The sequence below is a fragment of the Phyllostomus hastatus genome, unplaced genomic scaffold (genome assembly GCF_019186645.2).
Source record: "Phyllostomus hastatus isolate PE091 unplaced genomic scaffold, TTU_PhHast_1.1 phas_scaffold_12, whole genome shotgun sequence".
NCBI classification, from domain to species: Eukaryota; Metazoa; Chordata; class Mammalia; order Chiroptera; family Phyllostomidae; genus Phyllostomus; species Phyllostomus hastatus.
In genome coordinates, this window is record NW_025334007.1 from 18325437 (window position 1) to 18348829 (window position 23393).

The 23393-nt window shown below is 37.9% G+C and overlaps 1 protein-coding gene across 2 annotated transcripts in view; it reads left to right on the forward strand.

The window, feature by feature from the left end:
• Positions 1–23393, forward strand: part of ARHGAP6 (Rho GTPase activating protein 6) — a 462552-nt gene that overhangs the window by 380190 nt on the left and 58969 nt on the right. For both annotated transcript variants that reach the window (XM_045856110.1, XM_045856111.1), the window contains exon 3: positions 21289–21360. In XM_045856110.1, coding sequence (XP_045712066.1) covers positions 21289–21360 — 72 coding nt within the window. The remainder of the gene's footprint in view (positions 1–21288; positions 21361–23393) is intronic.

Sequence of the window (23393 nt, forward strand, 5' to 3'; positions counted from 1 at the left end):
GGAAAAGGAGATGGGTGCAAGAAAGGGGAACTGATAGACCAGCAATGTTGCAGGATAGCAGGGCATTCCATAAGTTTTACTTGATATAAGTATCCAGGAATTTAAATTGCAAAATAACCATCCTGAAAGCTAACCACTACTAAAGCAAAAAACATTATTTTACACTTTAAATTCTCCATATCTGGTTAATCCAAATCTCCTCTCACTAGAGTTAGGATTCTCTAGTTGAGTTCAATGGTAGTAGAGAGGGACATGGCAGTGGAGAATATATCTCTGGTAACCATAATAATGGCCTCCCAAATATGACCATGCCCTTGTCCCTGGAACCTGTGAATATGTTACCTCACATGCCAAAATGAACTTTGCAGATGTTATTAATTAAAGTCCCTAAGAGAGTGAGACTATCCTGGATTATCTGGGAGGGCCAAAACTAATCACATGGGTACTTAAAGGAAGAGAAACTTTCCCAGCTGTAGTCAGAGATATGATTAGATGCTATGTTGCTGGCTTTGAAGATGGATGAAGGAACCACAATCCAAGGAATGAAAGTAACCTCTAGAAGCTGGAAAGGGCAAGGGAACAGATTCTCTCTGGAGCTTCTAGAAAGGACTGCAACCCTGATGACACCTTGATTTTAGCCCAGTGAGACTCATTTCAGACTTCTAACCTGCAGAAATGTCAGATAATAAATTTGAGTTATTTAAATGACTAAATTTGTGGTCATTTGTTGCCGCAGTGATAGGAAACTAATACAGTGTCCAAGGGAATGATTGTAATCCCAGACCATGAAATCTAAATTGGATAGAGTACAGAAGTTAGGAATAAATGTAAAAAACTTAAATTTTCTAATAAGAAGAATCTATAAAATGAAGATGTCAATTATGTCATTAATAATCTATAAACTGAATGTGATTCAAAAAAGCATACCAACAGAATTTGTTTCTGTAATATAAATAAATTGATCTAAACATCATCTGGGCAAATAATTATGTGAGAGTAGAAAGGGAAAATATGAAAAAGGTCTAATGAAAATGATATCATCTATCCATTTATTAAAATGTCATAAAACTAAAGCAATTAAAGAGTATTGTACTACTTCACAGTAGACAGATCAATGGAGATAACAGAGTTCAGAAATGAACTGAAATAAATAAGAGAACTATGCCATGATAAATATCGCATTTCTTGTCATGGGGGAAATAATGGATTATTATTGTACTTGCTACAATGAGACAACCATTGAGGAGAAAAGGCTAGATTCTTACCTTACTCCTTACATCTATATAAATTGATATGAAAGAAAGAATTGAAGATGAAAAAGATGAAACTATAAATGGACCAAACCAAAACATAGCTGGATATTTATATATTTTTACATTGGAGAAGTCACTACCCAGAAAACATAAAGAGAGTGATGCATTTCACTACATTAGAAAAAGAAGCATCTGTGTTGCCAGCAATTAAATAAATAGGAATTTGTAGCACATGTAACAAACAAAAGGCTAAGTACTATAGAAAGCTTTGTTACAAATTAATCCAAGAAAAAAATAATTAAAATATAGACAAATTACAAATAGCTCACAGAAAAAGAAATACAAATAATTTATAAATATTTGAAAAGATGCTTACCTTCATATTCATTAAAGAAATGCAAGCTAAACTCCAAGGGGATTTTTTTTATATTAGAATGGCTTCAAACATTGGATAATGTCCTTTATGGGAAAACAGACACTGTATACTGTTAGTAGAAATCTAACTGTGGTAGCAACTTGCAAGGCAATTTGGCAACATGTAATTTTTAAATAGCCTAACAATTCTACTACTAAGAGTGTATGTCACAGATACATATTTCTATTAGTTGAGGTAGGGTAACCACTCTGTGCTTTAACATTATAAAAGTTTCTTTTGTGCTCAGGCACCATCCAGTATAGGTTGGCCATGGGGTTCAGGAGAGTGGACTCTGCTCTAAGCAGTTATTCAGGGACCTAGGATCCTCACACATTGTGGTTCCCCCTCCTCTCTATATACATTCAACCATGAGGCACACAAACTAAAACTGAATGACTTTTCCATAAACCTTATAAGATGACTGATGAGCTTGGTTTATTACCCCTACTAAATTTAACTTATTTTGAAAAGGGTCTTTAGAAGATGCTATAGATATAACATATGATCTCACCTATAAGTGGAACTTAACAAAACAAACAAGTAAGGAAAATATAACCAGAAACATTGAAATTAAGAACAAACTTACATAGAAAACTGTACTTGAACAACAATTAAAATTTATTTAAAAAGAACAAACTGACAGTAACCAGAGAGGAGGTGGGAGGGGATAATGGGGGAAAAGGGGGAAGGGTTGTCAAGGAACATGTATAAAGGACACATGGACAAAGCCAAAGGGGGTAGGATCGAGGGAGGGATGTGGGAATGGCTGGGGTAGGGTGTAGTGGTGCGGGGAAAATGAAGACAACAGTACTTGAACAATAATAAAAAAAAAAAAGAAATCCAAGGTAAAAAAAAAAAAAAGAAGATGGTACAGAGAACCTAGATAAGTGTTTAGTGGTATAAATCAGGAGGCCTTTTGGTGGGAGGGATTATATCTGTCGATAGAGTGTTTCCTGTGAGTGAGATTGCCCCATGGAGGTATGGAATGCCTTGACATGGTCAAAGGCTGCCCTTGGCATATGCTTTTGGGTCAGACTTTTTACTCTGTACCTGGCCTGATCCTTAACAGTGGAACCAAGAAACAAATGAGGAGAGCATGGCTCAGAATTTAAGCAACACTTAATGGTCTGCATGAACTTTTCATTTATTCAAAACACATAAACAGAGTACTCTTTATATATCAGGTAGTATGTTAAACTCAATTAATATTACTTTGGTAGCATTTAAATACAAATGGTCTAAGGCAAGGATTAGCGAACTGGCCTGCTGGTCAAATCCAGCTCACCATCTGTTTTTGTAAATAAAGTCTTATTGAAATACAGCCATGCTTATTCATTTTCACATTGTCTATGGCTGCTTTCATGTGACAGTGGTAGAGTTTAGGAGTTGTGACAGCCCATATGTTTCACAAAATCTCAAATGTTTAGTGTCTCCTTTACAGGAAAAATTTTCTGACCTCTGAACTAAAGTAAAATGAAAGAAAGTGACTGATTTCTGTCACAATCAGTAAAGCAGGTTAGTGTAGGCAATGTGGCTTAATCTCATTATATTGTAAACTAAGTATTTAAAGCCCATTGATTCCATAGGAAAGAAATGCATATTAATTAATTTATTTATTTTTATTGTTGTTCAAGTACAGTTGTCTCCATTTTCCCACCACCACTTTCCCCTGCACCACCCACCGCCACCTCCCACCCTCCATCCTACTCTCTTTTGGTTTTCTCCTCGGGTCCTTTATACATGTTCTTTGCCACCCCTTTCCTTTCTTTCCCCTGTTATCTCCCTGGGCAAAGGACCTGAACATATTTATGTTTTGTTTAGTGTTCTTTTTCACTCTTACTTCAGTTAATTTCTGATATCACAGTTGAGAAAGGCTTTGTTTATGTATTTTGAAAACAGTATTGTGGAATGAGGAATAGCTGATGGTTTAAGAAAATGTGGACAATGGCCTAATAAAAGTACTCTGACGCCTCAAAATTGCTCAATTATATGGCTTCCTTATAAAGTGGTCCCTCACCATTGTCCCTTAGGCAATGTAAAACCGAAGTAAACAACTCAGTGAAATCAAGAAAATGATATTTTTGGTAGGCTAACACTGCAGCTGTCTTTGGTTTGTGATTTAAATGTTGATTTAAAAAAATAAGGGCAACCTGGTAGGCAAGGAAATTGAGCTTGGGTGTTTTTATAACAACCCTAGAGAGAAAATATAACTATCTTATTTGTATGTTATTCTTGCTGGCAATATTCAGTTGAAGAAGTGATGTGCTAGAACTGTTTATTAAGACTTTTTTGTATAAATAAAAATGAAGTTGAAATCTGAAGTAAAATCCTTGACTCCACTATAAGTACCAACTAGGTAATCAAAAAATGTTAGACCACTGGGCTTAGAGGCCCTCAACAAGAATTTCTATTGTGTGACCTACAGAGCTAGTTGTATCTTCTATGAATCCATAGTTACCTTTTCTGTGATCTTCTTAGAGGACTGTGATTGCCCATCAGGTGACGCTATTATTCATTTGTCTTTGAATCTGGAACGGCCCAATAAACCACTGATCCTAAGCAAATCATTGAGAAAGTGCATGCATTTGTGTATGTATGCATCCATATTCTCATTTAAAATTAAGCTCCTTCCTTCACTCTTCCCTATTTCTCTAAAGAGCATCAATCACCTTTCTCTTCTTTTCCCCAATATCCCCAATATCCCCAATAATGATTTTGAAATAGTCTCAATGCTTTCCCTACTGCTTCACCCCATGCCCAGTTTCCAAATTTGATTGATGGTCTCACAGGGTTGATGTGAGGCTTAAATTAGGTAATAACCATGATGAGCTTAAAACATCTCCCGACATCTTATATACTCTTAATAGAAGTTATCCATCACCATTATCATTAATATTATCATCATCACCATTGCCATGTCACTGTGCCCCTCAAAGCAAGATAATTTGTTATTATGTCTCCCCTTAACAATAGCCACAGACCGTCCCCTGCTTTGCTCAATTCACAGTTTTCCCCTCCTTCTACCTACCACACCTAAAATCACCAAGGCTTAAAGTGTATGATTTAAATATAGTTGATCCCCTTCTTTTTCAGTATAAAATAATATGTGTCAAAAGAAAGTAGGTAGCATTAGCCGCTTACCTAGGCCAAAATTCACACCATGTGTATACACCCTTGTCTGATTCTACCTTTTGAACTTGAACTATGAGCTTTGGCTTTAAAATGACTAATGAAATTCCCGAAATCTGAGGGTTGAATTTCCTTAAGTTTACAATCCAGGTATTTCTTTGGGATAAGTGATTTCTGTCTTTTTGTTCTCCTACCTGCTCTCTTTCCTTCATACTCCAGGAAAGAAATATAGCTTAAGAAAATGAGTGGCCAAAAACCATTTTACTTGCTCTGATATTTGGAAACTTTTGTTTCTGCAAATGCAGTGCCTACCTGGTCTAAGCCAAAAATACCATTTTCAATTTAAGGAATGTGCAATAAGAGATGCAAATTCAGGATCCTGGAAAGACAGACTAGCTCCTTGCTTAGGAAAAGATAACAGCAAGTTTGTCCCACCAGAATATGAGCTTATAGTTATAGTTTTTTGTTTGTTTTTAACTCATAGCACTTGAATGTGGAAAAAATGACAGCAAGTAAAATATCCTTCTAGGGCATAATTTGATCATAAGCAGTTATTACAGCAAGCTGTGGTTATGGAAAAACCATAGTTGAGCTTTTAAACCCATGGCATTCAAGCTACGTGATCAGCTTTCCTACCTCACATTTTGGTAAAATAATGAGACATGCTCAACAAATGAAATAACTCAATGATTTTCTGTAATAGAAAAATATTTGTTTAAGATTCAAGAATCTACATTTCTCTCTTGAAGAAACATTTCAGAACTAATTACCTTGCCAAAATAATTTATACAAAACAGAAAAGGCTTCTTAGTGTTTAATGTAGCTGGAAACATGGTGACCTCCAAGATTTGACTCCCTTTGCAACAGTAAGAGACTCACAGAATGTTCTTACTTTCTGACCACAACTTTGATAATTTCACCACCACTTCAACATGTAAACTGTGGGGATTAGTACATTTCACAAGTACTTTAGGGAGCCTCAGCTCTGAGAGATGTCTGTGTTGCTTAAGAATACCACGAATATTTTCTATCCTGAGAAACATAGACACTTTGGAAACACATTTTGAAAAAAAATCTAACCCACAAGGTGCTAGCAGGATTTAAAAAACTGTATTTAATTCATTGGGATTTACACCAAGAGAAATGACTCAATAACCGTATTTGTACCTGCCTTTTATTTCAATCAAGGTTAATGAAAGAGCAGCTAAAGATAAGGTGATATATAAGTGAAAATTTCAACCTATCGATTTGATTAAATAGCCAACAGTCCATAGCATGTAAGATTTCTTTAAAATTATATATATAATGTGTGTATATATATATATATATATATATATATATATACACACACACACACACACACATATGAAATTGACTGAATGATAGGGCCAGTTTGAGATTGAATACATTGTTTGCCACTGTTTTCATGTAGGTTGTTTTCTTCCAGAATTCTTATTTGTCACAATCTTGAGCCCTAGTTCTCACTAAATGAACTATCAATCCACTCCCAAATTTATCATTTTCTCACCTTTTTCATATTTTCCAATAAAATGCTTGCTTATTAAAGGGTTGGATTACTGGGAATAAAATATTCAGAGGCTTAGAATAAGAGGATTTTTTACACTAAGTAGTCACCATGAGATTTATTGGGGAAAACCCCTAACAAAATACAGAGGTCATTTGTTACCATGTCTTTGGTTCTGTTTTGCTTGCTTGTTTGTTTTGGTGATTAGGATCCACTTATAGGCAGATCATATGGTATTTGTCTTTCACTGCCTGGCTTACTCCACTTAGCATAACATTCTCCAGTTCCATCCATGCTGTCGTGAAGGGTAGGAGCACCTTCTTTGTCTCTGCTGTGTAGTATTCCATTGTGTAAATGTACCACAGTTTTTTGATCCATTCATTTACTGATAGGCACTTAGGCTGTTTCTCTGTCTTTAGCACATGTAGCTATTATAAATAGTGCCGCTATGAACATTGGGGTGCATAGGTTCTTTTGAATTGGTGTTTCAGGATTCTTAGGGTATATTCCCAGCAGGGAAATAAAGAACAAGCCAACAGTAACCAGAGGGAATGGAAGTGGGGGATAATGGGGAAAGAAGGGGAATGGTCAAGTTAAGGAACATGTATAAAGGACCCATGGACAAAGACAACGTGGAGGGGGGGAATTGAATGTGGGAGGTGGGGGTGGATAGGGCAGGGGAGAGTAATGAGGGAAAATGGGAACAACTGTAATTGAACAGCAATAAAACTATTTTAAACAAGAATTAATGGACAAAATGTATCTAGAAATCTGTTAAATAAATAAGTTACTACTGGGACTACTAAAAAAAAATTAAAAGGTCCCAAGAAGGGTAACACTTCATTGTTTAAGACTAAACTCAAACATTAGTCTTTGCAAGCAGAGTTGGGAACAGCCTTCTCACTTTTCACCTACCACCTAGTAAATGTCTCTACTGAAGCATTTTTAATTTTTATTTAATGAGGTTTTCATGTATCTCTGTTTTTAGCACAAAACTGAGTTTCTCAAAGGCAGAGATAGTGTCCATTCATCTGGGTTCATAGAACTAGTTCTGTCTCAACTACAATGTGTACTTAATCAACGTTAGATGGAGGGAGAGATAGAACAATGGGTGGATCAATATATGGGGGTGAGCCCATTTTCTAGAGGAAGATGCCATGTAAACAGGTAACTATTAACGAGTAAATAATATTCCCAAGCCAAGGAAATTGATCATGTTTTGTGGTGCAACATCCCTGGACACTTTTGGAATAGAGAAGAGAACCCTGCTTTGGCTCCTTTCCTAAATCTCTGGGGTTAAGCTGAGTTCAACTCTTACATCAGAGTATTGTACTATTCCCATTGGTTCCGCTATTCAGGGCTTGCTGCTATGCTTCCTGCCAAGAAGCAGAGGTGGCCATCTTCCTGGTAATTACTTCCCTCTTTCTTCCATGGCTTCTCTCTCTTCCCTTTCCTGAATATGGAGCAGACAACTCAAACAAACAGAGGCAATTTTGAGTTCATTCCACTGAGGATGGTGATGGCAGTAACTGGCTCTAATGACCAGCCTGACTTTTCCTGAGATATGATCTTGACTTGGGATTTGGTTGCCCAACTGTCATCAGTCTCTATCTGTTTTCCATTGTTAACATAGTGGGCCAAATAAACTTACTGATACATTTAGGAGATTAGTCATTGGAAAACACTAGAGGTGGAGTATGGGCACAATGAATACCTCTCACGTGCCCAGAACCCTTAATGATATTACTTCTTTGACAAACCTCCTTTTCTAAACTGGAAATAAAATATCTGGTTTAGGTTTTTTTTTCTTGCCTTAATTTTGAGAGGTCTGTGGCTTTAGAGCTCTCAAAAGGGGAAGTAGATGAAACTTAAAGGATGAATTTTAGTTTTAGTTAAGGATAAAATATATTTTTAGTAAACACTTATGTAAGACAGCCAAAGATTGTATAACTCACCTAATGCACATTCATAAATATAATTTAAAGACTATATTTTGCTTTATCGAGATAGGCATGAGAACTTGAATAATAAACAGATTTCTGTACTAATCAATGTTCTTAGATGCAAATGATAAGTACCAAGTCTGAATAGCTTAAGCAGAAAAGGGATTCAGAGAACCTATGAAATAGGAGGCATCTTGAGACAAATTAATCAGCCCTGTGTGAAAACATCACCAGGGCCCTAAAAACAAACCTGCTCAAGTCTCTCACGTGTCCACCCCCTTTCCAGAAAACATGCTACACCAGAATGGCAGATATAGTGCATGCCTTATATTGACCTAGACGCTTGTTTTCTTTCAGATCAGGGAGATGTGACCAGGAATATTATTTCAATAGTTTCAGCCAGGTGAGAAACTCTGCATTGTGAGTCAGCTTCTTGCCATAAAGTTGAGGCCTCCAGTCTGCAGGTTTCAGAAGTGCATCAGTGAGCAGTAAAACCTTTCTCTTTCTCACATGCTTGATGGATGTTTTCAACCTTTGCTTGAATAAATCCAGTGGCTGGGAGAAAGGACTTTTTAAAAAATAACTTTTATTTGGGAATGATTTAGATTTATAGAAAAGTTACAAAGATAATACGGAGTTCCCTTATGCAATTCACCCAGCTTCCCTTAACAATAGCATATATAACCTAGGTACATTTATCACAACTAAGAAAGCAATATTTATACATTACTATCAACCAAACTACAGCCTTGTTTAGATTTTACCAGTGTCCTCACTAATATCTTCTGTTCCAAGATTCCATCCAGTCTACCACATGCATTTAGCTAGGCATCTTTTCTTTTTCCTTTTCTATAAAAATAACAAACATTTCTTATCCCACACAGTTTTGGAGACTATCATAGGTTGGGAATATTTGGGGATGTCTTAGCATTGTTGTTATGGTTCACATTCTGGTTCATGAGGTTGCTATCAAGCTCAGCTGGGACTGTAGTCATCTGAAGGATTGACTTTGGTTGGAGAATCAGTGTTCATGCCCACTCATGTGACTGCAGGCTGGAGACTCCAGTTTCCTACCACATAGCCATGTTTAGTACTCTGAAATAAAAAAAAGGTAAAAACCTACAGTATCTCCTGAGTCTTCCCTGCGGGCTAAAGAAACTCCATTCATACATCCATTCATTAACTGGTCACCATCAGATGCTATTCCACACCTGATCTGGCCCCTACAGGAGAAAAAACACTTCATACAAAGAAATAAAAGGCTATTCACTCAAGGAACTTGCTTTATTTCCCCAACTTTAGGAATCTGGTAGAAGGATGTACATAGACATGCTTACATTTCTTTTTTGTTTTGTTTTGTTATAATGTTACAAATTTTTTAAAGATTTTATTTATTCATTTTTAGAGAGGGAAGGGAGGGAGAAAGAGAGAGAGAGAGAAACATCAATGTATGGTTGCTGGGGGCCGTGGCCTGCAACCCAGGCATGTGCCCTCACTGGGAATCAAACCTGCGATACTTTGGTTTGCAGCCCGTGCTCAATCCACTGAGCTACGCCAGCCAGGGCCTTACATTTCTTTACAAATTGAAGGAAATTGTTACTGTGCCCAAAATTCAACCTGGCATATAAAGGCTCAATAATTTGTAAACATTTTTATATTGTTCTGTTTAAAACAAACTGAGATTAGATATAAATTGAACATTGTGACAAGTGGGGAAATGTGAATAATTTGTAGTTTGTATGTCCCATGGTTTGAGTACATGGCTGCTCTCCAGGTAGAGTTATGCATAGAACAGTGGTTCTAAACCAGAGTGATTTTACCCCTGTGGGACATATGGTGATGTCCAGAGACATAATTGGTTGTCATAGCAGAGAGTGGATGGGTACTCTGATGCGTTGTAAACTGAGGCCAGGGATACTGCTAAGTATCCTACCATGCACAGTACAGTTCTTCAGAACGAGTGTTAGCCAGCTCCAAATATCACTAGTACCAAAGCTAAGAAACCCTGGCATAGATTATGTGCAGCTTCTAAAGGGCTACTTCCCATTCTACCACCCAGTTGTCTCTTTTGTACCATTTTCCTCACTTTTAAACTGAGCTTCCCTCACTGCTGATGAATTCCTTTGGTTTGCGTTCTCTGAGAGTCTATTTTTCTGGTCCAAGTAAATAATGAGACAGCTGTGGTTGGGAACAGCAGGGGAGGTAGTGCCAAAAAGCATTCCTTCAAACTTTTCTCAACAGGAATTTTTTGAAGATTTGAAATAAGCTAGAAACTTCCTTTTCGGGTGGGACAGAGTTGCAAACTCCAGGGCTTGCCAGGTGTGCAGTGGCCCAGACAGCCCAGGTGTCTCTGCTAGCCAGGGGGCAAGTGTAAAGAATGTGAGAACCACTTCTGCCAACTTTTCCATATTCCTCAAGAGGGTAAAAAATCCAGATATGTATATGAACCTACCAAGATTCTGCACTGGAGCTCAAGTTTTTATAAATCACTGTGAGGGTAAATACCCAAACAGTGGGGGAATAAATATGGTTATTTTGCACCCACTGGGCTAGTTCTTGGCCTGTGTCTGTAGAAGCATTAAGATTTTGTCCCTAGAGGACATTTAGTAAATGTTTTCCTTTATTTCATATCTCAGGGCAGGTGACTTCTTGTTTTTTTTTTCCAGTAATGTAATCTTTATGGAGCTTTACAAGTGAAGAGCTTAAACATTGATGCCCTGTTCCATATCCAGGTGCACCTGTGAATTTAGGCTGACTATATACATTCCCTGTGACTGCCTTGGTAAGGAATGAGCCTTAGCATCTTCATGTCCATCACTCATACTTTTGGGAGGGCAAAATCCTAATGACCCTCACAGATGAACATCCATTGTTTTGAAATAACTCCAGGACCATCTCTCATGATGCAGAGATAAAGTGACCTTACAGAAAGGATTTTGAGCTTCTTATCACAGATATCTGGATTCTGCTCCTATCTACCCCTCTCAAGACAGAGCTGGGCTTTTTGGAAAGAGCTGGCATTTTACTTTAAATTGCAATTCCAACACCTACCAGTCCTTTGCATTTTGGACCATTTGCTTTAGTTCTGATTTTCAGTTCCCTCCACTGTAAAATGAGTCAACCAAAAAGCTACCTCTGTTGATTGCATGTTGATGTATATTAGGTAATATACATGCAAAAATGACTCATGCCAATTTTGGTGAATTAGAGCTTAAAGTTGTATGTTTCTCTTTCCCTTCTAACTCTGTATTACCTTGGGCATGTTAGTCCATATATCTGGCCTTTAATGTCACATCCCTCAAATAGGCACATTTTCCTCACTACAGCACAAGCAGAGGTTAAGAGCACCAGCTTTCTTGTTGGATAGTCCTGAGCGCAAGTTCTGAATTTACTGCTTCCCAACTTCTGCCTTTGGACAAGTTACTTAACCTTTTCTAAACTGAGTTTCTTCATCTGTAAAACAGGAATAAATAATAGTGTGGGCTTCATATACCTGTGAGGATGTAATAAGGTCACAGGTACTAAGCACTTAGCTTATAGTACATGCTCAGTAAACATGAGCTGTTCATTTCTACTATATGCCTGTGTCGCAGAAAAGTCATGGTGGTCTGAAGAGATCATAGGCATTTAGATATTTAGAAAAGTTAAATATTCAAGAACTCTTTTGTGAAAAAAATAACTTTCTTGTGCAAGACTTTCTTGCTGAGTTTTCAGACCTATTCAGTTAATGTAATTATAATGTTTGTGCCATTCTGTTAAAATGATAGTCTTTTGGTATTATTTTAATTGAGGAATAACATATATATAGAATAATGTGCATAAATATTAATGTACACAAGTACAACTCAATAGGTTCTTAATATGTATAAATCATGTAACCACCAATCAGATTAATATATAGAACATTCCTAGAAACCCAGAAGGCTCCTTTATGCCCCCTTTCAGGCAATATCCATTCCCTCAGAGTAACCCTTACTCTTCCATCACCAATTGAATCCATTTAATATGGAAAATACTGTTTTATAACCCATATTCCCTGAATCTGATCACCTTAAAATTAGCAGTTGTGTACTTCATTGGTCCTGGGTTCTCTCAGAACCAACCCCAAACCTCCATCTTACTTCTGACCATGGGCAGAGCTAACAAGTCCTCATGGTGTGCCCCACTCTGTGCTATTGACTTGGAGGGATACAAAAGCCTAGAAGACATGGTTGTGCCCTCAGAGAGCTTCTAGTCTAGTTAGAGAAACAAGACTTCAAATGGAACTCCAACTGACAGTGAATGAATGAGTTCATGAAAAGCATAGTCTAGAGGAGAAATCTCATGTTTTCTTTTTCTCAACCCTCTTGAAGACCCTATGTGGTATTGGTCACCTCCAAAAGGACACTCAGATCAACTACACTCCATACTGATGATTCCTTTGCTTTGGGGTCACTAGTATGTGGAGGGCTTGCTATGTTGCCATCTGCCATTATCCTGTATGTGTGGGGGACATGTCCTGTCTGTGTGTTGGAAAGGAGGGTACATGAAATCCAATCCCCAAGTTCTTGTTCCAAGAAACCTTTGATTAGGATATGTGACTCAAGTTCTCTCTACAGCTCACTGCTGCCTGTAAGATGATGCACACCATGGAAGCAGTTAGCAAGCATATGCTCATTACCATTTGCACTGTAAAACATTGCTGGGTAGTATTGATAATTAGGAAGCTTAAATTTCTATAAAATATGGAATGGCACTTATTACACTTATTGCTATCCGAGGCACTGGTTGCACATAAACTGTTCTGTGTGGTTGCACATAATCTGTCAGTCTCTAGGGCAGCTTTTCTGTGATCTATGGGAATAAACGACAGTGTTCAAAAACTGGAGACTTGAAAAGCAGGCTGCTAATTGATCACAAGGGAAAAAAGAAGGTAGCAGTTTCATTTCACAGCTCTGGTCATTTTCCTGATGATTTTAAATGACAAAATGCATAAAGTAATGTATCATTTCACATTATTGCACATCACCCATCATTCTATCTCATTCCTGTTAATAACATTCACCTCTGTCTTATTAAATGAAAAAGATAATATTGTTGTAAATAGTTAAGCTTTTTAAAAATTGTAGGCCATTATTGACAAAAGTCACATTTTTCCTATAAGGAGGCTTTAAGAAAATATATGGAGTTTTGGAGTTTGAAATCCTTATTATCCTTGTGAGACTATGTAAGCTCTCTTGGTGGTAGGAATATAAACTAGCAAAAACTACTTTGAAAAGATTTCAGTGTTACCTGCCCAAGCCTATAAGATTGCATACACGCTGACCTGGCAATGTAGCTTTTACACATATCCACTAGAACTGTGGTTCTCAGACTTTTAGTGTGAACCAGAATCCCCTGAAGGGCTTGGTAAAACACACACTGCTGATCCCCACCCCAGAATTCAGTAGATCTGGGATGGAACCATAGAATTTGCATCTCGAACAAGATCCCAAGCAATCCTGATGTTCTTGATCCTAGATCCACATTTTAAGAACCATTGTCTTAGAGAGATTCTTGTACATATTCATAAGAAGATATGAACAAAATTTTTCAAAGACATTGTTCCTAATAGTCCCAAGTTAGAAACAACTCACATTTCCATCTACCGTTCAACAGGTAAATTAACTGTGGTATATTCATACAGGAAAATACTGAATAGCAAACAAAATGAGTGAATTCCATCTACCTGCCTCAAAAGGATGAATTTTAGGAAGTGTTGATGAAAGAAAGAAATGAAGCAAGAAGGAATACCTACAATGTGATTCTGTATATGTGAATTCAAAAGCAGGAAAAAAAAATATACTTTTTGTAAATGCATACATTGATGGTAAAACGGAGAAAGAAAGAGAGAGAGAGAGAGAGAGAGAGAGAGAAAGAGAGAGAGAGAGAATTGAGTATTGCAAAAATCAGACCAGTGATGACCTGGGTTGAGGGAGAGGGAGGCACATACAGGACTTCTTGGTATCAGCGGTAGTCTACATCTGAACTTGGCTGTTCATTATATGGGAGTTGGCTTCCTAATTATTATTTCAACTGTACATTTGTATTTATACAATTCTGCATATATGACATACCCCCTAACAAAGAAGAAGTTTATAAATCATTTTATCTCAAAAGAAAATGTCCCCTATTTTATATTTGTTCTGGTTCTTTTAAAAAATCATTATTTATTATTGTTCTATTACAGTTGTTCCAGTTTTCCCCCTCTGCCCATCCCACCCCCTGCTCCCACACGAATCACCAATCCAAAAGAACCTATGCACCCTTATGTTCATAGCAGCACTATTTACAATAGCCAAGTGCTGGAAGCAGCCTAAGTGCCCATCAGTAGATGAGTGGATCAAAAATGTGGTACATTTACACAATGGAATACTACACAGCAGAGAGAAAGAAGGGTTTCCTACCTTTTGTGACAATTTGGATGGAACTGAAGAATATTTCAGTTCTTTCACAGTTTGTTTGAATTGTAGGATATGCCCAATGGTTATGAAAAATAAATTTTTTATGCTTTGATGTATCATTTAGTTATTCTTCCAGATCAACTATTAAAAGGAAGGAATGATAGTATTTTTTAAATAAATACACTTTTGTTATGGTCAAATACATTTGGTGGTATGAACTAGTGATAAACAAAATGTTAACAAAGTAGAAGACCTGTCAGTCCTGTTTGGAGAACAGTTTAGAATCTTGTGCAGTTAGTATGTTTATTATCTGTATGTATATAATAAGTCATGATAGTCCCCATAGTTAGATTGTCTTTTAGACATGGAGGGTAAGAACATATACATGATGAAAGAGACTGATGAGTCTTTGCCACAGTTGCAACCGATTTACATAATTTTCCCTAGTCTCACAACTGCAAGAGTGAAGACTCATAAACTATTTCCATTTGATGGGTGGAGATCATGTTTGAAATATTTGTTTTTGTTTTTTGAAAGGAAGGAGGTATTGAATGTGCCTGCTGATTATATTGTTATATCTTTTGCCTCCAAAAATTCAGAGAGGTGGAGTTGGGAACATCCGCAGCCCCATGAGGATCTCAGGAATGCTCATTTCTGTTGAAGAATGCATATTTAGTCTTTTCTTGATATCAGTCTTGCTTTTACATTTTATTGGGCTGAGTGTCTTTCTTTACTACACTTTTTAGTTTATCCCATTAAAAAAAATTTTAATCCTCCTTTTAAACATAAGTTTCCCGTGGCATGGGCTGTGTTTCTCCTATTTGATCACAGTGTGGATTCCCGATTGTCATCTGCCACATGTTAAGTTGACAGCTGCATAATCCCAAAATGCATTCTTGCAATGACTGCCAATATTTTACGATGACATCCCAGGAATTCAATTGCAGCTGCCTACTGATATGAGTGGTATCTTTATTATTTAGTGAGTTAAACAGACATATTAAGTGCATCTGTTACAAGTACAATATGCTACATATGCCTTACTTATTATAGTGAAAAATTAGAAACAACCCTAATGTCCATCAGTGGGGGAATGGCTAATTAAATTACAGTATATAGCTATACTGTGGAATACTATACAACCTCTCCAAAAGAAAATACATCTGAATTTATGTGTCAGGCTCCCCATTAAGCACTTTATATGTATTGTTTCATTTATTTTTATAAATATATTTTATTAATTATGCTATCACAGTTGTCCCATTTTGCCCCCTTCATTCCCCTCTACCCTGCACACCCTCTCCCAACCACAGTCCAACAAACCAAAGTGACCTCCATCACTGGGATCAATTAGCAACCGTGCAGGCAAGGCACTAGGTTTATTCCATTATGATTTTCTTCATCCTCCAAAAACCCTCATCTTCCTGAATGGTAAAATAATAAAATGTCAAACTGAAGGCACATTTTGTTCATCTTAATTTTCTGTATGTCTTTTTTCTTAGTACAAACATAACACGTTTCTAAATAAATTTAAACAACATAGAATGGCATTGGGTAGAATGTTTTTAATATATTTTATTGATTATGCTATTACAGTTGTCCCATTGCCCCCCTTCACTCCCCTCCACCCTGCACACCCTCTCCCACCCACATTCCCCCCTTTAGTTCATGTCCATGTGTCATAAGTTCTTTAGCTTCTACATTTCCCATACTATTCTTGCCCTCCCCCTATTTTCTACCTACCATCTATGCTACTTATTCTCTGTACCTTTTCCCTCTCTCTCCGCCTCCCACTCCCCTGTTGCTAACCCTCCATGTGATCTCCATTTCTGTGGTTCTATTCCTGTTCTAGTTGTTTGCTTAGTTTGTTTTTGTTTTAGGTGTGGTTGTTAATAATTGTGAGTTGGCTGTCATTTTACTATGCATGTTTTTCATCTTCTTTTTCTTAGATAAGTCCCTTTAACATTTCATAAAATAAGGGCTTGGTGATGATGAACTCCTTGAACTTGACCTTATCTGAGAAGCACTTTATCTGCTCTTCCATTCTAAATGGAAACTTGTCTGGATAGAGCAATCCTGGATGTAGGTCCTTGCTTTTCATGACTTGGAATACTTCTTTCCAGCCCTTTCTTGCCTGCAGTGTCTCTTCTGAGAAATCAGCTGACAGTCTGATGGCAACTCCTTTGTACGTTACTGTCTCCTTGTCTCTTGCTGCTTCTAGGATCCTGTCCTTCATTTTTACCTTGGCTAATGTAATTCTGATGTGCCTTGGTGTGTTCCTTCTTGGGTCCAACTTCTTTGGGACTCTCTGAGCTTCCTGGACTTCCTGGAAGTCCATTTCCTTTGCCAGAATGGGAAAGTTCTCCTTTATTATTTGTTCAAATAACTTTTCCACTTGTTGCTCTTCCTCTTCTCCTTCTGGCACCCCTATAATTCAGATGTTCGATCGTTTCAAGATGTCCTGGAGGTTCCTAAGCCTCTCCCTCATTTTTTTGAACTCTTATTTCTTTATTCTTTTCTGGTTGTATGTTTTTTTTTCTTCCTTCTAGTCCACTCCATTGATGTGAGACCCAGCTTTCATTCCATCACTATTGATTCCCTGTGCATTTTCTTCATTTCACTTATTGCAGCCTTCACTTGTTCATCTAATTTGTGACCAAAACCAACCAGTTCTGTGAGCATCCTGATCACCAGTGTTTTGAACTGTGCATCTGAATGGTTGGCTATCTCTCAGTTGCTTAAAAGTACTGCTTGCGGGGCTTTCAATTCTGTTTGAGCCATCTTTTTTTTTCCTTTGGTCTGGTCATGCCTGTTATGCATGAGGGGCAGAGCCTTAGGTGTTCACCAGGGCGGGGCACCCCAGTTGCTGGGTTGTGACACTGTATGTGGGGGCGGAGTCCAAGAGGGAACAATGGCGCTTGCTCTGTTCTCTGTTGGACCTCAGTCCTTTCCGCTGCTTCCCCTGGGCAAACTGGGCCTCTCTGGTGCCAATTCCCTTGTGGATGGGCTTGTGCACCACGTGGGACTTTCCAAGGACCTCTCCTGTGAGGCTGGGAGTCTCTCCCTGTGCCTCAACCCCCACAGGTGTTTTCAATCAGTGCCCCAAGGGTCTATTTCCCAGCACTGAGATCGTGGGTTGAACGCAGTGCCCTGCTTCACAATCACTGCCTTTCTGGGTCTGCCCATTGCCACTCCCAACCTGGGGTCTTCCAGCTTCCACCTGGGTGCCCAGGGTCTGCCCACTTCCATCTTGCGTGTCTGGTGCCACTGCTTTTTGTGCCGAGGCCCCTCTCTGCCCTGCCACCCAACTCTGCCCTGCCTACCTGTCTAGATGAATGTGTCTATTTTAACTCCTTGGTTGTCAGACTTCCACACAGTTCAATTTTCTGTCAGTACCGGTTGATTTTTTGTTTCTAAATTTTTGTTGTCCGTATTTTGGTTGTGCGAGGAGGAGGCACAGTGTGTCTACCTATGCCTCCATGTTGGCCTGAAGTCTGTATCATTTTATTTAATTCCCACAACAACCCTATGGAATTCCCACTTTATAGATGAGGACACTGAGACTTGCCCAAGGTTGCACAGTTAGTGAATGATATAGCAGTAATTAGATCTGAGTTCTATAACCTCCAAATTCATTTCTTTCTTCTGCTACACTTTACTAGCTTATGAATGTCAAAGCCATATATACTGTTGGCTTTCCTTTCATGGAGACTTGATTCAAGATCACACTGTTTGTTTGTTTGTTTTGCTTAGTCCCTTCACTTTTTCACCCAGCCTCCCAACACCCTTCCCCTCTCACAGTTGTCAGTTTGTTCTCCATATCTGTGAATCTATTTCTATTTTGTTTTTTAGCTTATTTTGTTCATTAGATTTCACATATAAGTGAAATTATATGGTATTTGTCTTTCTCTGACTGGCTTATTCACTTAGCATAATTCAACTCACAGACACAGACATCAGTATGGTGATTACTAGAGGGACGGGGTTGGGGAGGTAGAATAAGGTAAGGGAGGATAAATGTGATGGAAGGACACTTTGAGAGTAAACATGCAGCACAATGTACAGTTAATGTATTACAAAACTGTACACCTGAAACACACATAAGTTTATTAACCAATGTCAACCCAATAAATTCAATAACAGATTTTTAAAGATGACATTGGTTTGCATAAACATGAAAAATAGGAAGAGAATTATCTAATAGTAAAAACAAACATATCTAAAGTATCAAAGCTAAATTACCTCCCAAGGAGGTAAGTTTCCTGTACATTCCATGATTAAAACAAAATTTAAGAACATATACATATACAAATATTCTAGAGATGTGTGTAATCCAAGTCAGGGATTTTCTTGTATTTTCAGACTGTTTGCTCTGTTTAAAATGTCGGATTATGCCCTGGCTGGCGTAGCTCAGTGGATTGAGCATGGGCTGTGAACCAAAGTGTCGCAGGTTCGATTCCCAGTCAGGGCACATGCCTGGGTTGCAGGCCATGACCCCCAGCAACCGCACATTGATGTTTCTCTCTCTCCCCCTCTTTCTCCCTCCCTTCCCTATGTAAAAAATAAATAAATAAAATCTTTAAATAAATAAATAAAATGTCAGATTGAGTGAAGTAAGTGAAAAGTCATACTTTTGCTCTAACAAAGTTATTTTTTCAATTGTTGTTCAAGTAGTTTTCTGCCTTTTACTCGCATTCCAGCCAACCCCCAACCCCGCAGCCCTCCTCATCTCCCTACCATTTCCACCCCCTCTAGTTTTTGTCCATGTATCCTTTGTACTTGTTCCTATAAACCCTTCCCCTTTTCCCCAAAAATTCCCTCCCCTCTCCTCTCTGGTTAGCCTGTTCTCTATTTCAGTGTCTTTGGTTATATTTTGCCTGTTTGTTTGTTTTGTTGTTTAGGTTCCTGTTAAAGGTGAGATCATATGGTATTTGTCTTTCACTGTCTGGCTTGTTTTGCTTAGCATAATGCTTTCCAGTGCCATCCAAGCTGTCACAAAGCGTAGGAGCTCCTTCTTTTTTTTTCTACTGCATAGAATTCCATTGTATAAATATACCATAGTTTTTTGATGCATTCATTTACTGATGGGCACCTAGGTTGCTTTCAACACTTGGCTATTGTAAATTGTGCTGCTATGACAATTGGGGTGCATAGGTTCTTTTGGATTGGTGTTTCAGGGTTCTTAGGATAGAGTCCTAGCAGTGGAATTGCTGGCTCAAAAGGCAGATCCATTTTTAGTTTTCTGAGAAGTTTTCCATAGTGGTGTATCAGTCTGCAATCCCACCAACAGTGCACTAGGGTTCCCTCTTCTCTACAACCTCTCCAACACTTGTTTGTTGTTTTGTTTATGATGGCCATCTGACCGGTGTGAAGTGGTATCTCATTGTGGTTTTAATTTACATCTCTCTGATAGCTAGTGATACTGAACATCTTTTCATGTGTCTCTGGACCCTCTGTCCTCCTTGGAGAAGTGTCCGTTCAAGTCTTTTGCCCAATTTTTAATTGGGTTGCTTGTCTTCTTAGAATGGAGTCATGTAAGTTCTGTATATATTTTGGAGATTAAACCCTTGTCTGAGGTATCATTGGCAAATATGTTTTCCCATACAGTTGGTTCTCTTTTTATTTTAATACTGTTTTCTTTAGCTGTACAGAAGGTTTTTATTTTGATGAGATCCCATTTGTTTATTCTTTCTTTTATGTCCCTTGCTCTAGGGGACATGTCCATAAAAATGTTGCTGTGTGAAATATCTGAGATTTTCCTGCCTATGTTCTCCTCTAGGACTTTAGTGGTGTCACGGCTTATATTTAAATCTTTTGTCCACCTTGAATTTATTTTTGTGTATGGTGTAAGTTGGTGCTCAAGTTTCATTTTTTTGCACGTAGCTGTCCAGTTCTCCCAACATCATTTGTTGAAGAGGCTCTTTTTACTCCATTTTACTCCATGTTGCTGCCCCCTTTGTCGAATATTAATTGACCAGAGACTTGGGTTTATTTCTGGGCTCTCTGTTCTGTTCCACTGGACCATGTGCCTGTTTTTATGCCAGTACCAGGTTGTTTTGATTACTGTGGCCTTGTAGTATAGTTTAGTGTCAGGTATTGTGATCCCTCCTACTTTACTCTTCTTTCTAAAAATTGCAGCAGGTATTTGGGGTCATTTATGGTTCCATATAAATTTTTGAAGAGTTTGTTCTATGTCTGTGAAATATGCCATTGGTACTTTAATAGGTATTGCATTGAATCTGTAAATTGCTTTGGGCAGTATGGACATTTTGACGATGCTAATTCTTCTGATCCATGAACACAGTATATGTTTACATTTGTTTTTGTCTTCCTTGATTTCTTTCTTCAGTGCTGTGCAGTTTTCTGCATACAGGTCTTTTACCTCCTTGGTTAGATTTATTCTAACAAAGTTTTTGATAATGTAAAATATTACTTGGGGCAGAGTGGGGTGTGGTGGGGTGAAAATGGAGACAACTGTACTTGAACAACAATAAAAATAAATAAGTAAATAAATAAAAATACTTTCAATGTACAGTAATCTAAAAAATATATTACTTGTATGCTTGTTTTTAACAACTTTTCATTCTTTTAATATTTACAGATGGACAAAAGAGGAAGAAATCTTTGAGAAAGAAACTGGATTCACTGGGGAAGGAGAAAAACAAAGACAAAGGTAAGGGACAGAAGTGAATACATCTTCCATGGAACATGATGGTTGAATTTGGTGGGGTTTTTGAATTGCATAGATTTATGTGGTTCAACTCTATTATGTAAACTGGATTTCTATGATGGAATGTCATTAAGGACTGTTTTGGTCTACTCCTTTGTGTTTGAGTGGCCCTGTACTGAATTGATGAGTTCAACTGGTTTGAGCAAAGTGTGACTTCAGCCAAGTTTATGGTTCCAATTATGATTCTGGCCAATCAGCTATGCATAGAGAGAACCTGGGTTGAGTAGCCATGGATAGCATCTCTAACATTAACCAGCTGTCTGGCAAATCCAGATATTTAGGCAGGGCTAGTTGAATGAGAAAGAGTTTGGATTCGCCTACCATGACTACTAAAAAAACAGTCTCATCTTCATGGATTACTGAAGATGAGCCATTCTCAGCATTTTTATGTTAGATCATAGCATACTTATTCTTTGCCCTATGTGTGTTGGGAATTGTTGACTATATTCATAGTGTTTTGTGTCCCCTTTATGTCTCTTTAGGGAATTGACACTTTAGCCACTCTTTCAAAAGTATTTATGGTCATTTCAAACAATACTCACTGAGTCCACACAGTAGACACCTGGCCCCCATTAGCACAGTACAACTTTTTTGTGTTTGTTTCCATGGTCCCATATGAAATGGCTGCTGAGTGATGTGCTCATGTGAATGTAGTTTCATTTTATGTGACATAGTAAATGAGTGTTAAGTAAGGAGAGCCATATACCTCACCTAGGTGTGCTTTTATATTTCATAACTATTGAATTTCTGCTTGAAAAGTAATGAAAGACAATAAACTGAAGGTATAATAAATAAATGTACTATAATCAGTATTGGAGAACACAGAGTCCACATCATTAATCCCAGGTACCACACCCATATCTTGAACCATGCCTAAAGGGTCATGACATTTGCTTCTTTGGGATAAAAGAGATAAAGAAGTCTGAAGAATGGAAAACCAGTGCTTTACTTCCCATAGAGCATGATTTGTTAACCTTGGGACTATTGACATTTTAGACTGGATAATTCTTTTGTTGCGGGGACTATCCTGTACATCATGTGAGGTGTTTTGTAACATCTCTGGCTTCTCCTCACTAAACAGATGCCAATAACACCTCCCCCTACCAAAATAACTCTAGACATTTAGATTCTTTATTTCAAACGGGAGGAAAGGGGATGAACGCCCATGATTCCCTACTTCTGACTGTGCAGTAGAATAATTTGTGAAACCTTTTACATTTTCAGTGTCCAATACCACACCCAGAAAGTCTGATTTCATTGATCCATAGGTGCACTGGGCATGAGTAATTTTACCAGTACTAATGTGCAACTTCTAAAATGAGAACTCTGGTCCATATTCACCAGTAAACCTACCAGGCCATGTCCTATCACAGCAGAAATCTGCTGCAGGAATAATGAAGGTTAAAGGTGCTAGCTCTTGGTCCAGCAATCTATCATTGTCTGATAAATTGTATTCTATTTGATTAGTTTATATGTTCTTGCCCTGATTTTTAAATTAACATTAGCAGTCAGGATAGCTTTTGTAACTAGTTTTTACTCATTCTCTTCCTGTCACAGACCACCTGTACCTGGCTAGATTAGCACATTAAAGTAATGTGTGCTCCTTAAAATTGGATTATTCTAGCCCTGGCTGGTGTGGCCCAGTGGATTGAGTGTTGGCCTGTGAACCAAACGGGCACACTGGTTCAGTTCCCAGCAACGGCACATGCCTAGGTTGCCAGCCATGTCCCTAGTTGGGGGCATATAGGAGGCAGCTACACATTGATGTTTCTCTCCCTCTCTTTCTCCATCCCTTCTTCTCTCTCTAAAAATAAATAGATAAAATCTTTTTAAAAAGTAAATAAATAAAATTGGACTATTCTAGGATGATGATATTTATATAGGGATTTGAATACTCATAATGTAGACTTTAGGTGATTCTTCTGAAGTGCTCATTCAGGCTAGACTAGGCAGATGAGTATTTTTGTGAGATGTTT